Here is a 12,095-nt window from a genome sequence, read left to right as displayed (position 1 = left end):
TAAATATGTATTGTTCATATAATTTCAAAGGTTAATATAATCAAAAATATAATTGAACTTTGCTGTAAATATGTTCATCATATGGCTGCTGAAAATCCCAATGATAAAGCATTAGTCACATTATACCACTTTTTTCACTGTTAGGTTAGTGCCACACAGGGCTGATCAGCCCCTACGCTGGCACCAGCCTCTTACATTACCTGCACCCGGAAGCATTGTATCTGCTTTGGTGCAGGCAGATGTGGTGGATATCGGCTGTGAAATGCGAACTCTTTTTTTTTCTGCTGATATACGCCACATCTGCCCGCACCAGGTCAAAGACAATGCTTCCGGGTGCCTTCAATTTTCTGCAGGTCGAGAATCAGCCCTATGTGGCACTAGCTTAACAGTAAAAAAAATGATCAGAAGCCAAACAGGAAGAAAAAAATGCTGAGCTCTGTAAAGAAAGTTCCCATAATGCCTCACTCCTGCACAGACACCCAGACCAAATGAACATGCTCAGTTAGTTAGACTATGAGTCAGCTTGCTGCTGATTGCCTCAGAACCACATTTCTAAGGGGGGAGAGTGAGTTTTTAGCATTCCTGAGGGAGGGGGAGCAGGAGAGAGCATAAAGCAGAGAGCTGCATGTCTCTGGCAGAGGAAAACAGACACAACTTATCTTTTGACAGAAAAATCAGTGCAGTGTTTCTGTGAGTGCTTATGGCTGTATTTACATAGACCTTTCTGATAAAGCTTACTTAGTTTTTACCTTTCCTTCTCCTTTAAACACAGCTTTTATATGTACAAAAATATTTAAAACAGTTTGAGGCGGCAATGTATATAGACAGGATACACCTGATGTATTCCAGACCCACCAGGTCCTTATTTATAGACCTATTAATACAACTACGTTACAACCTGGTACTAGTATTAACTAAACTAAGTAAGCTTTAACAGAAAGGTCTATGTAAATACAGCCATAAGCACTCACAGAAACGCTGCGTTGAGTCCTCTATCAAAAGAAACACATGATTTCTTGTCTCTTTTTTTGTAAACATGATGTTTGGGTGTCTGACTTTCTTTCTCAGAAAAATCCTTAATTCCCGTAGCCAGAGTCTGCACAGATCTCTCCTCTCTCCCTTCTCCTGCTTCCCTTTCCCATAAGAATGCTAAGAACTGTCTTTCTCCTCCCTTAGGAATGTGTGATCTGAGCTATAATGGCTAGACTGCAAACAGAAAGCTATTTAAAATGGCAGCTGCTGTCTTAAGCAAACGGAGAAAGCTTATAGGGCTCTTTACTCAGGTATGGCAATACTTTCTGCAGAATAAATATTATTGTTCTAGGTGGCACTAATGTGGCAAATCTATTGGCAGTAAAATGCCAAAATGACTTTCCTTCCCCTTTAAAGGAGAAGGAAAGGCTAAGTCACCCAAGTGACTTAGAACGCCTACCTTGTACCCCGGGCTGGTGCCCCCGTACGGAGAGAACAGCACCAGCCCGGGGCAGCTGCTGGCGCTTCCTGCTTCCTCCTTGCTTGCGCGCGCATGCACAGTAGAGTGAAAAGCCAAACTTAAACATTAAAGTCGGCTTTTCACTCTACTGCGCATGCGCCGACCCACGGATTTCGCCAGCAGCGCGCAAAGGAAGGAGGAAGCGGTGTCTACAGGTGCCCCGGGCTGGTGCTGTTTTCTCCTAACAGGGGCACCAGCCCGGGGTACAAGGTAGGTCATGTAAGTCACTTGGGGGTGCCTAACATTTTGGCACCCCCAAGTGACTTAGCCTTTCCTTCTCCTTTAAATGTAAGTTTATGAGTGCAAGAAGCTTGATTGACAAAATGGGAGAGCTGGAGATAACTGCACTGCATGAGAAATCTGTCATTGTTGAAACAGAGTCTCACAACTGGGCAGTAAAAGGAGGGACCAGACAATATAAAAAGGAGAAAAGACATGCTGTATGTTATGAAGCATTTAAAATCCAGCATAAAGAAAAAAGTCATTGTGATAAATGAAAAGACTAAAGCCTCATGAGATGAAATTTGAAGATGGCAAAGCATCAAGCAAATTAAGTATGCTACAGTTCAATTTTCTTAAAGTGATACTGACACAATATGAATGTAAATTAAAAGTTACCTAAAGGTCATGTTGATAGGGCTGCTTTTGTAAGTAATTGTTACTTGAAGTTCCTAAACCTGACTGTTCTGCCAACTTGACTGTCCCTTCTCAGCCTGTCAGTTATAGCTTCTAATGCTAACGGACTACAGCTGCACAAATATGGCCGCCCCCTCATAGAGGAACATGGGGGTACAGATACTTTTAAAGGAGAATGCAAATCAAAATTTAAAAAGCATACTGCCCAATAGTCCTCCTATTGTTTAGTGAAAACGCCACACTTTTGGCTCACCTAATCAAATATTTACTCAGTCACACTTACTTCACATCTGTTTTCTTGAACAGGCAGCCATCTCTAAAAAGGTATTCTCCCTTCCTTTCCCTCCTTGCTTCATACTGCACATGTGTTTCATTCCCCCCTCCCCCCCCTCTGGCAGATCCACTTCTGATTGGCTGGTGGGCATGTGTAGCTCAGAACAGGAGACAGGATCAAGTTACACACATGTGCATTGCTACTGAAGGCTGTCGCTGGCAGCCTACAGGAAGGGGAGAGAGATTTCAGTGATGTCACTGTAGTCTTCACACTGCTGTAGGCTGCCAGCACCATATCTCAGAGAAGCAAGCAGAGATCTGGGAATTTAGATATGCAGTAAGTACTTAAAAAGAATGCCTTTAGACACTTCTAATTTATATTAACCTTTCCTTGTCCTTTAAGGCAAAATTATAGATAGCGTGTAAAGACGATAGATCATTAAAATCTTTTATCCACTTACTCTTTCCAAAACAGCAATCTTCATTGTTAATTCATGAAGGTCTTTCTGAAACATATCCTTTACTTTAACCATTTCTTCTACATGTTTTTCTTTTTCTTCATTTTTCCAGCTGTTAAACTTTTTTAGCATCTCTTGTTCAAATGTTTTCTGCTGCTCCATTTCATGAAGCTATTCAAGAAAAAACAAAGTATGAATGAGTGAGGATTGATGTGTATAACATCTGACTGAACCAATTTATAAAAATTACTATAGATTTATTATTTATATGTATTATTTACATACACATTTAGAAAGTAACTCAAGTTACAAAAAGAAAAACAAATCAAATACAGGTACTGCAGTTTGACCAACACATCAGTGTCCTGAGTAGTACTAAGGGATACGGGAATAAAATGTTATGTTTTTGGTCATATTCTCTCCAGGAGTTTTTTAGTTTGTGGACAAGCGCCTGTGCAGCCTGCCATTTAGATGAAATCAGCCTGTCATTAAAGAATATAATAGGCTTTCTGGGCACAATCAGTTGCTACTAGTTGGTAGGCACTATGTCCTGAAGTAGTGCTGGGCGGTATACCGCCATATACCGAATACAGTTTTTTTTTTTTTTAAAAACTGATATTCATTTTTGAAATACCGGCATACCGGTGAAGATTGGGTTGCGCCCCGTGCGTACTGACGTCACGTACGCACGGGGCGCAACCCGAAGTGGCAACAGAAGCGGCTCGGGCAGCAATCCTTTCTGTCGCTTTGAACATTTGGACTAGTGGAGGGGCTGTATGCTCACTCTACTGGCGCCTCACTGGGACAAACCTCCCTTAATTGCACATTCTAAGTACAGAACTGCATGAAGCAGTGCTTCATATACCGATTTAGAACCCCTGAGGAATTGTACCAACATGAGCCTTTCCATATTTTCAACTTTGTTGTGGATTAAATACTAATTGTCTCAATAGCAATATTTAGGGGCCCTGGCCACAAATGTTAATTGGGAAAAAAAATACCGTCAAATACCGTGACACCGATCTAATTTTGAAAAATTACGTGATATAAATTTTTGGTCATACCGCCCAGCACTATCCTGAAGTCATTTAGGGTTCGGCATTTAGCTTTAGTAAGTATAGTATTCCCAAACATTTTAGGCTTTGGTGACTTAAAGAACAAAACAAAGTACCATTAAAATCTGTTTTTCACTTACTTTTTCTAAAGACGCATTCTTCATAGCTAAATCTTGAAGATCTTTCCGAAACATATCATTTACTTTAGCAATTTCTTCACAATGTTTTTCTTTTTCTTCCTCTTTCCAGCTGTTAAACTTTTTAAGCATCTCTTGTTCAAATGATTTCTGGCAATCCATTTCTTGAAACTATATTTAAAAGGAAAAAAAGACAATATTTAGTCAGTTACCTTAAAATTGGAAGCCTATGCAGTAAACTTAACAGTTCTTTCGGAAATTAGCTGTGTATGGTTTTTTTTTTGCATAATCATACTGATTCTACAAAAACCATGGTACTTGTAACAACATTTCCCTCCCATACCTTATATCCTTCTAAAGTAATGGATGTTGCTGCTTTCCAGAGTATGTGTGGACCACACATTTAGAAAGCAGAAGGACTTGAAGTCTCACAATCCATAACTTAGCTTTGGAGTGGTTGCATTACAATGAGAGCTTAATATAGTTGGGTAACTGGAATCAGCTATGCCAGTGTATATATATATATATATATATATATATATATATATATATATATATATATATATATATATATATATATATATATATATATATATATATATATATATATATATAAACTTCCAAGTAAATGCCGGCACTCACGTATAGATAAATTGCTGTTGCCTGGGTGCAGGTCCAAATAATGTTGAAGCCGCTTGAGAGAGGGTCAGCACTCACAGGACTTATACAAACAAATTATTTTATTAAAGAGGAGACTAACGTTTCGGCTAGCACGCTAGCCTTTTTAGCTAGAGTGCTAGCCGAAAAGTTAGTCTCCTCTTTAATAAAATAATTTGTTTGTATAAGTCCTGTGAGTGCTGACCCTCTCTCAAGCACCTTCAACTATATATATATCATATATATATACATATATATATATACATATATACACACACACCTTGAAAAAGGTCCCAAAAGGGACCGAAACGTTGGTTGTACATGCAATTATAATACACTAATATTTGTTTGAACCACAAGACCCTTGGTGCTGGTTGTGTTTGATTTGGTATATATATATATATATATATTTCTACTTTTTTTTTGAAGGATTTTAAATATCAGACCAAATTCTAAAAGGATTTTAAATGGGGGTGGGGGAAAGATTTGCGATCATTTGCAAATAAGGGTGCGAATGCAGTCAAATCTTTTGTGAAAGATTCAGTATTTAGCTAAATCCTAAAATAATAGATTTGGTGCATTCAGCACATTCAAAGCTTGTTAAAAAAATACAATTTAATAATAAAACTCACAAACAAAAAAGCATTGTATTATTGCACTTTGGCTGTCAGTAAATGCAGTGTTACAGTTGTCTCAAAAGCACCTACCTTTGAAAGCTTCTCTATTTGAGCACATCTTTCAGTCTCTAATTGGCATTTTGTATGCTGTAATTCATTCTTTAGCTTGCTTATTTCATTCTGTAATAGCTCATTTGCTTGTTGTTTTGTTTTTTCTTGGAAAAGAAGACAAGCAGAAATAAAAACTGAAAAGAAGGGGTCATTACAAAACATGCTGTGGTTGAACTTTTTCAACTTTCATCACTGAGCCATACTTTTTAAATTTCAAATTAAACATTTTAAAACATAAAAAGAGTATTCCCAAACGCTCTTGAAAAAAATATCTTTGCATCCCCTTTTACTTGTCTTGTGGCATACAGATAACAACTCATCCCCTATTGTACCTTTTCTGTGTGGAGTAACAAAAAAAAAATTGTAAAATACTATTCATGGTGCATATGCTGCCAATTGTGCTTTTTTTGGGTAGGAAAAATATAAAGTAGCCAATTTATCATCTATGAGTTATTTTTAAAACCTTGCTAAGGGGTTAGATTTAACAATTTAATTTTCAGAGCTGGAATAATTTGGCTTGCTTATCTCTTCACATACAACCAAACTGTATGATTTTTTGATTTTGGATCCCCTACTGGTTTGGTTAATAAAACTACCACTCATCAGCAAAACGGTGAAGACCATTCTGGTCTGCCTTGCTATGTGCACAGGGACCACTGGCCAAGATTTGAATCTCCACGTAGTGGTCCAATGGATCAGTACAGTTCAGGAATTTTTTGTGGTATGAATATTTGAGATTAATCCCATCAGAATTTTTAAGATTTTCAGTAGTTCTTACCACTTTCTGCCGATTGTGGATGCCTCCGATGGATGTGGCTTTGCAAGAAGGAATAGTTTACAAAAGCTTTGTCACAAAAGTTGCACTAGGAATAAAAAAAAAAAAACTAAAACTGTAAAACATAATAATGAAATATAACATTAAAAAAAAATGTTGATCTTATGATCATAAAAATTGTTGTACAAAAACAAAGTGATGTAAAACAATGAACAGATGTTGATTTACTGGTACAACAAAAAAAGGACCATTATTATTAATCTGACAATATTAATTTAAATGAAAATTCTATAGAAACCTGAGCTTTAACATGGTAAATGCACTATTTTTGCCCAATAATGGACATGTAAACAGGAGACTAAACGAGTTTTGATTTGGTTTGGCTGAACCCCTTAGGATTCAGTGCATCCCTATTTTTTAACATTTGATAATATTTTTACCAATTCCTTAGCATCATTTTGAGAATATAATATTAATGTACATTTGTTTAGCTTTGTTTTTCTTTATCTTTTAAGACTAAAGCTGGCCATACACCCAAAAGATCTGCTTGTTTGGCAAGATAGGCCTAATCAGCCCAAAACAGCCTAATAGTTGGATCACAACAATGGTATACAGGCTGTCGGGGAGGGACTGCATCAAAGAACCAATGTGCTCCTTGTCTCAAAAGGATTTTCAAACCAGCCCAATAGACATCTAGATCAGGGGTCCCCAAACTTTCTTCATAGTGAGCCACAGTCAAATGTAAAAAGACTTGGAGAGCAACACAAGCATCATAAAAGTTAATGGAGGTGCCAAATAAGGGCTAAGATTGGCTATTAGGTAGCCTCTATGCACACTATCAGCTTACAGGAGGCTTTATTTGGTAGTAAATCTTGTTTTTATTCAACCAAAACTTGCCACCAAGTCAGGAATTCAAAAATAACTACCTGGTTTGGGGGCACTGAGCGCAGGTGAGCAAAATGTTGCTCACAAGCCACTGGTTGGGGATCATGTAGGGTCACTTTAAATGATGTGAGCTTGTAAAACAGAACAGCAAATATACAAGTTAAGCATGTGCTGCCACCCTGTGGGAAACATATGCTATACATGGCACTACACAAACACTAGTAGGTGTTAAATGTAAGCAGCACCAGAAGTTTGTATCCTTTCTCAATGTCTAAAACAGACACACAGGGTACGATTTACAAATACAGGTGCTGAAGTTTTTAAGTCTTTGCTAATATTCAAACTTTAAGTAAACTTCAAAAAGAAATGCTGATTGGTTGTGGTTGTTTTTCAGAACTGGAAGTTAACAACTATACTAGGAAACCAGCCCCACGTGCAGTGTACACTGTAGTACAAATTAAAAAATAATTAATTAAACTCATTAGATGTTATTAGTGTACTTTTTAAATGATATCTGCTTACAAGTTTGACTCTTTTTACCTTGTGATAAGCTCCAGCACCAGCACTGATCATCATCTGCTGTGAAGCAATCATTTTCTTCCTACGCTTGCACTCGTCTTTAAGTGACTTTATATCCTCAGACTGCTTTGCCATTTTAAGTTTTATCTGCTCTGCTTCTTTGATAGCAGCCTGAGCCTCTTCTTCCATACTCCGCAGGCTAGAGGTAAGATACTCCTGGGAATGAAGCAGATACTCAATAGTGAATTGAGAAAGACGAAACAGTTTCAGTAGAATGGGATCCAGGCTGTTTTTACAGTGCGGACATTTTTCATCTTGCAGGTTACAAAAAGTGATGCTCATGACGTTTTCCTGAAGGGTTATAAAGTCCAACTCATTTGCCACCTTCTCCACATCAATGGCCCCAATTCTTCTCCAGTCCATACTTTCATGCCGTGTCCTGAATTTGAACATTGTACCTGCACCAGAAGGGAGCTTTCTTGTTGCATAAGGTGGAAGACAAGGGGAACTCAGTATGGAGGGTGAGGAGGAGGCATTGTCGGAATCAAAGGGGTAGTATACATTGTCATAGAAAGGCTGAAAAAAAAAAAAAATTCTACTGCAATGAAAAACATCAGTTCAGAGGTAGATTTACTAAAACTTATTATTGTCATCTTTTTCTTTTTAGAAAACCAGAATAAACTTATTTCCATAAATGTCTGTCAAATTTATTGATTTGTCTCACAATGACTGACTTTTTCAAACTGTACAACAAAAACCAGTGCAAAAAAACCAGAAAACCTCTAACGTTTAAAGCAAAGAAAGATCTTCCGGCAAAGGGACATCTGCCATTGACTTTTACATGATCTAATTGTCAGATTCGGAATTGTCACAGTTTTGTTGCATAGTACACCTTGAAAAAGTTACTAATTTCTTCAGCTGCGATGGAGAAGACAAACTTGAGAAATATATGAGGTAACAATTTATTTGCTCTTAGAGATATACCTGCAACCTTAGCCTGCAGGATACAATCAGGGTCAAGCTGTGAAGCTAACATGCCCAATATAACAGTGTTGCCATATTTTGGTACTATTACTTAAGTAAGCCTTGACCTATACAGTCAAGGAAACGGAAAGCTCGTCTCCCATAGAATCCATTTTAATCAAATAAATCAGAATTTTAAAAAGGATTTCCTTTTTCTCTCTAGTAATAAAACAAAACTTTGTACTTGATCCCAACTAAGATATAAATAATTCTTACTGGATGCAAAGCAATCCTATTGGGTTTAATTAATGTTTTTATTATTGAATGCAGGAGAGAACATAAGGCTAATTGCCATTTCATTGCTCTGGGTTACTGCTCCAGGGTATATAGACCACTGCTGGTAATGTTATGTATCAAAAAAAGCAATGTAAGAGTTGGAATAAATAACAGACAATAGCCAGTTTTAGGCTTATTGTACACAAGGTACTTTGACAACTGCAGTAACCTCAGGGAGTACCATTGTAGCCAAAAGAGAGATTGCTAGAAAATAAAATACAGAGTAAGAAACACCAATTGCTACAAAGAATAACTTAATATTATAGTAAATGAAATTATTTTCAAGAACCAGAGTGTATCAATAATACACAAATGCAGACAGTGATATTTCAGGTAATAATTTTACCTATGTATCATATTTCCAACAATTTCCATGTATTATAATGGGAACGAATCCATAATTGCCATCAATGTTTTTGCCATTGTGCTTAAGGCAGGAGGTATTTATATATATATTAGCTTTCACAGTGCATGAAATCTGAGCTTGTCTTGGAACTGCTGCTCAGAGAAAACTGCTAAGAAGGAGCTGAGGGGGACAACTCCAGACATGTCATTCTTTCCAACCGCCGTGCAAACATCCTGCCCGCACTAAGGACAGGGAAAGAGGTAACTAAATTAATGCATCTTAAGCTCAGAGTTCTGGCAATCAGGGCACACACAAAAACAAGACAACTTTTTAGAAGTGTATGTATCGTTGGGTAAAAGGTAGAGTTCACTATTTGATAAATAAGCTTCTAAAAATAGAAAGTGGGTGAATTCTTCTGCCCCTAAGTAACACCAGTGTATACTGCACATATTGCTGCCTCACCCTCAATTTCAAAAGTGTGACTCATAACCAGATCTCCCAGCCCTCACCGCCAGGCAACCTACTCACTGGCAAAGACCTGCCAACCCTTTCAGCGCAAGAACACCCACATTACTTTTTTTATCCAATAGCTTTATTTTTCGGTGTCTTGTATGTTATTCTGTATGTTGCATTGTGTCATTATTCTCTAAGCCACCTCATGTCCCCTACTTTCATTGTGTTCCATAGAATCTGTATGCACCCTTTCCCTTACAATCTAACCCAATGCTGCTCCTCTCATGTTTATGTCTAAGCATGCATCCTGAGCCTGGTTACTGATTTCCTTCAGTCACTTCTCTGTACTTTGCTGCTGCTGGAGTTCAGTGTCCTGCCTTCCAATACCACAGTGCAGTGACCAATGCAGGTGCCCATTCTTACATTTCTGGTGTGGAAGCAAGCTTTGGAAGCAGAGACAGTTTTACTCCATGCAAAGGCTCCTGCAGGCCAGCAGTCCTTATAGGGCTACTAAATAGCCAATCCCAGCCCTTATTTGGCACCCCCAAACAGTGTCGGACTGGGACCTCAGGGGCCCACCAGAAACCTTAGACCATGGGCCCACTCTCCAAACTATTTGTCCTGCTTTCCTTGCACAACCTCTTTATTATTAGTATTATTCTCCTAGTCTCTTATTTACATGCTAGCATCTATTCTTCCATCTATTTCTCTTCTTTGTTCCCATTTAGAAATAGGGAATGATCATGAAGCAGGCCAAATGGTGAGGAGCAGGAGGGCTCACTGACACCTGGGCCCACAGGGAGTTTTCCCGGTATCCCGGTGGCTCAGTCCGACACTGCCCCCAATGTTCATGCTTGTGTGGCTCCCCAACACTTTGTACATCCGAGTGTAGCTGCCGAGTAAAACAGGTTGGGGATCCCTGCCATAGTCTCCAAGACCGCGGTACCTTCCTATACAGCAGCGCCTTCCAACACAGCAGCAGCAGCAGCATTCCTTCGGGCTAGCGGCACATTATTCACAGTAGATGCTGCACACCCCGAGCAGCCACTCGCACGGTTATAGGACTGGGGGGGCGAGTTGGAAGTTAAACTTTGATATTTTTCCCACACCGCCTCAGTGCAACCAACGCACTGCTATTTGGTACCTTGGGAAGTACTAAATCACAAATACAGTTACACTGAGGGAAAACTGGTTCGGAGGCAGGCAAAATCCATAGCCTCCAGGCAAATTCCGAAACAAAGGTTCCCCCTCAATGCTCTCTCCTGTACCCGACCCCTTACTGCTCTCTCCTGTACCCGACCCCTCACTGCTCTCTCCTGTACCCGACCCTACTCAATCCCCATGACTCTCACCATTCTCCTTCCTCCCGCTCACTCGCCAGAGCAGCCTCTCCTCCTCCTCCAGAGCTTCCTCTGCATCCGGGCACTATCAACAACGTACAAACCAGTAAGCAGGGGGGAGTCCGGGTGGTCTTCTCCGTCGCCATGACAACCAAGAAACGCTCCACCCACAAACCCTTAGCCAGAATTCTTTCGTTTTCAAAGCACGCCAAGACACGCCCACTATTACCTCACGTGGCGGAATCCCTTGGCGCAGCTGCGCAGTACGGGCTGGGATGAGCAGCGAGACATGGGACGTTCACAGGCGTAGCACATCCCTTCTCTCAGGCCGACGTTCCACGTTGGCCAATGGGAAGAAGGAGGCGGGCAACTCAGTATTCAGGCCAATTGCAGCTCACCACGACCAGGGCTCAACTTACTGGGAACTAGTAGAAGTGCTGCTGAGCGCTCAGTTACTTGAGTCCAGAGGGATATGTTGGGTTTATAGACTGTACAGACGCGTAGTTAATTGGTGTTGGAGGAATTGGCATTGCTTGGTACGAACCCGCTGAGCTACCAGCCAGCTGGTATTCCCTTGTGCATACAGGCAAGGCACTGGTTCTCTTTCCAGCATGGTGTCCCTCAGCGCCAGTGCCCAGAAGCTCCTGTCATTTTTCCCGTTCTTGCTGGTCCTGTTTGATCTACAGTATGAAGGTAAGAAGAGACAGCTGTCCCCCGTATGAAGTGGACTGTAGGGCTCTGAGTATTCCAGAATATGATTAGGCCAGGTACTTCCAGGATAAGACTGCAGGCATGTGTCATGCATATAGTTACAGTTTCCTGACATACAGGCATATGCTAGTGATAAGGCATAACTCTCTCTTACCTGTACCACTAACTCTCTCTACTGAAGCTTCAGTCAGTGGTGACCAGAGAAGCTGTGCCAGTGGCTAGCGTAGTGGGCTTAACTAAAACTGGCAAATACACGTACCAATAACATTTTATAATACCTAGTTTCATACAATTTTCAGACCGTGTGGGCTCAGAATTAAAATACACATAA

The 12,095-nt window shown here is 39.8% G+C and overlaps 2 protein-coding genes across 5 annotated transcripts in view; one reads left to right on the top strand and one right to left on the bottom strand.

Moving 5' to 3' along the window:
• dzip1 (DAZ interacting zinc finger protein 1) overlaps nucleotides 1–11,236 on the bottom strand; it is a 30,273-nt gene extending 19,037 nt beyond the window's left edge. The window contains exons 1-6 of one of the 3 annotated variants that reach the window (XM_031896073.1): nucleotides 11,066–11,236; nucleotides 7,637–8,191; nucleotides 6,215–6,299; nucleotides 5,416–5,540; nucleotides 4,055–4,222; nucleotides 2,863–3,030 (exon numbers count right to left, since the gene is read on the bottom strand). In XM_031896073.1, the coding sequence (XP_031751933.1) occupies nucleotides 2,863–3,030; nucleotides 4,055–4,222; nucleotides 5,416–5,540; nucleotides 6,215–6,299; nucleotides 7,637–8,191; nucleotides 11,066–11,068 (1,104 nt within the window). In that variant the 5' untranslated portion in view covers nucleotides 11,069–11,236. 3 annotated transcript variants of the gene reach the window in all.
• Nucleotides 11,237–11,324: 88 nt separating this feature from the next.
• The window catches only part of dnajc3 (DnaJ heat shock protein family (Hsp40) member C3), a 96,753-nt gene continuing 95,982 nt past the window's right edge, over nucleotides 11,325–12,095 (top strand). The window contains exon 1 of one of the 2 annotated variants that reach the window (XM_012956881.3): nucleotides 11,325–11,746. In XM_012956881.3, coding sequence (XP_012812335.1) covers nucleotides 11,665–11,746 — 82 coding nt within the window. In that variant the 5' untranslated portion in view covers nucleotides 11,325–11,664. 2 annotated transcript variants of the gene reach the window in all.

The sequence above is a fragment of the Xenopus tropicalis genome, chromosome 2 (genome assembly GCF_000004195.4).
Source record: "Xenopus tropicalis strain Nigerian chromosome 2, UCB_Xtro_10.0, whole genome shotgun sequence".
Taxonomy (NCBI): domain Eukaryota; kingdom Metazoa; phylum Chordata; class Amphibia; order Anura; family Pipidae; genus Xenopus; species Xenopus tropicalis.
Note: the sequence above shows the minus strand (reverse complement) of the source record. Positions and strands in the feature narration are given on the sequence as shown.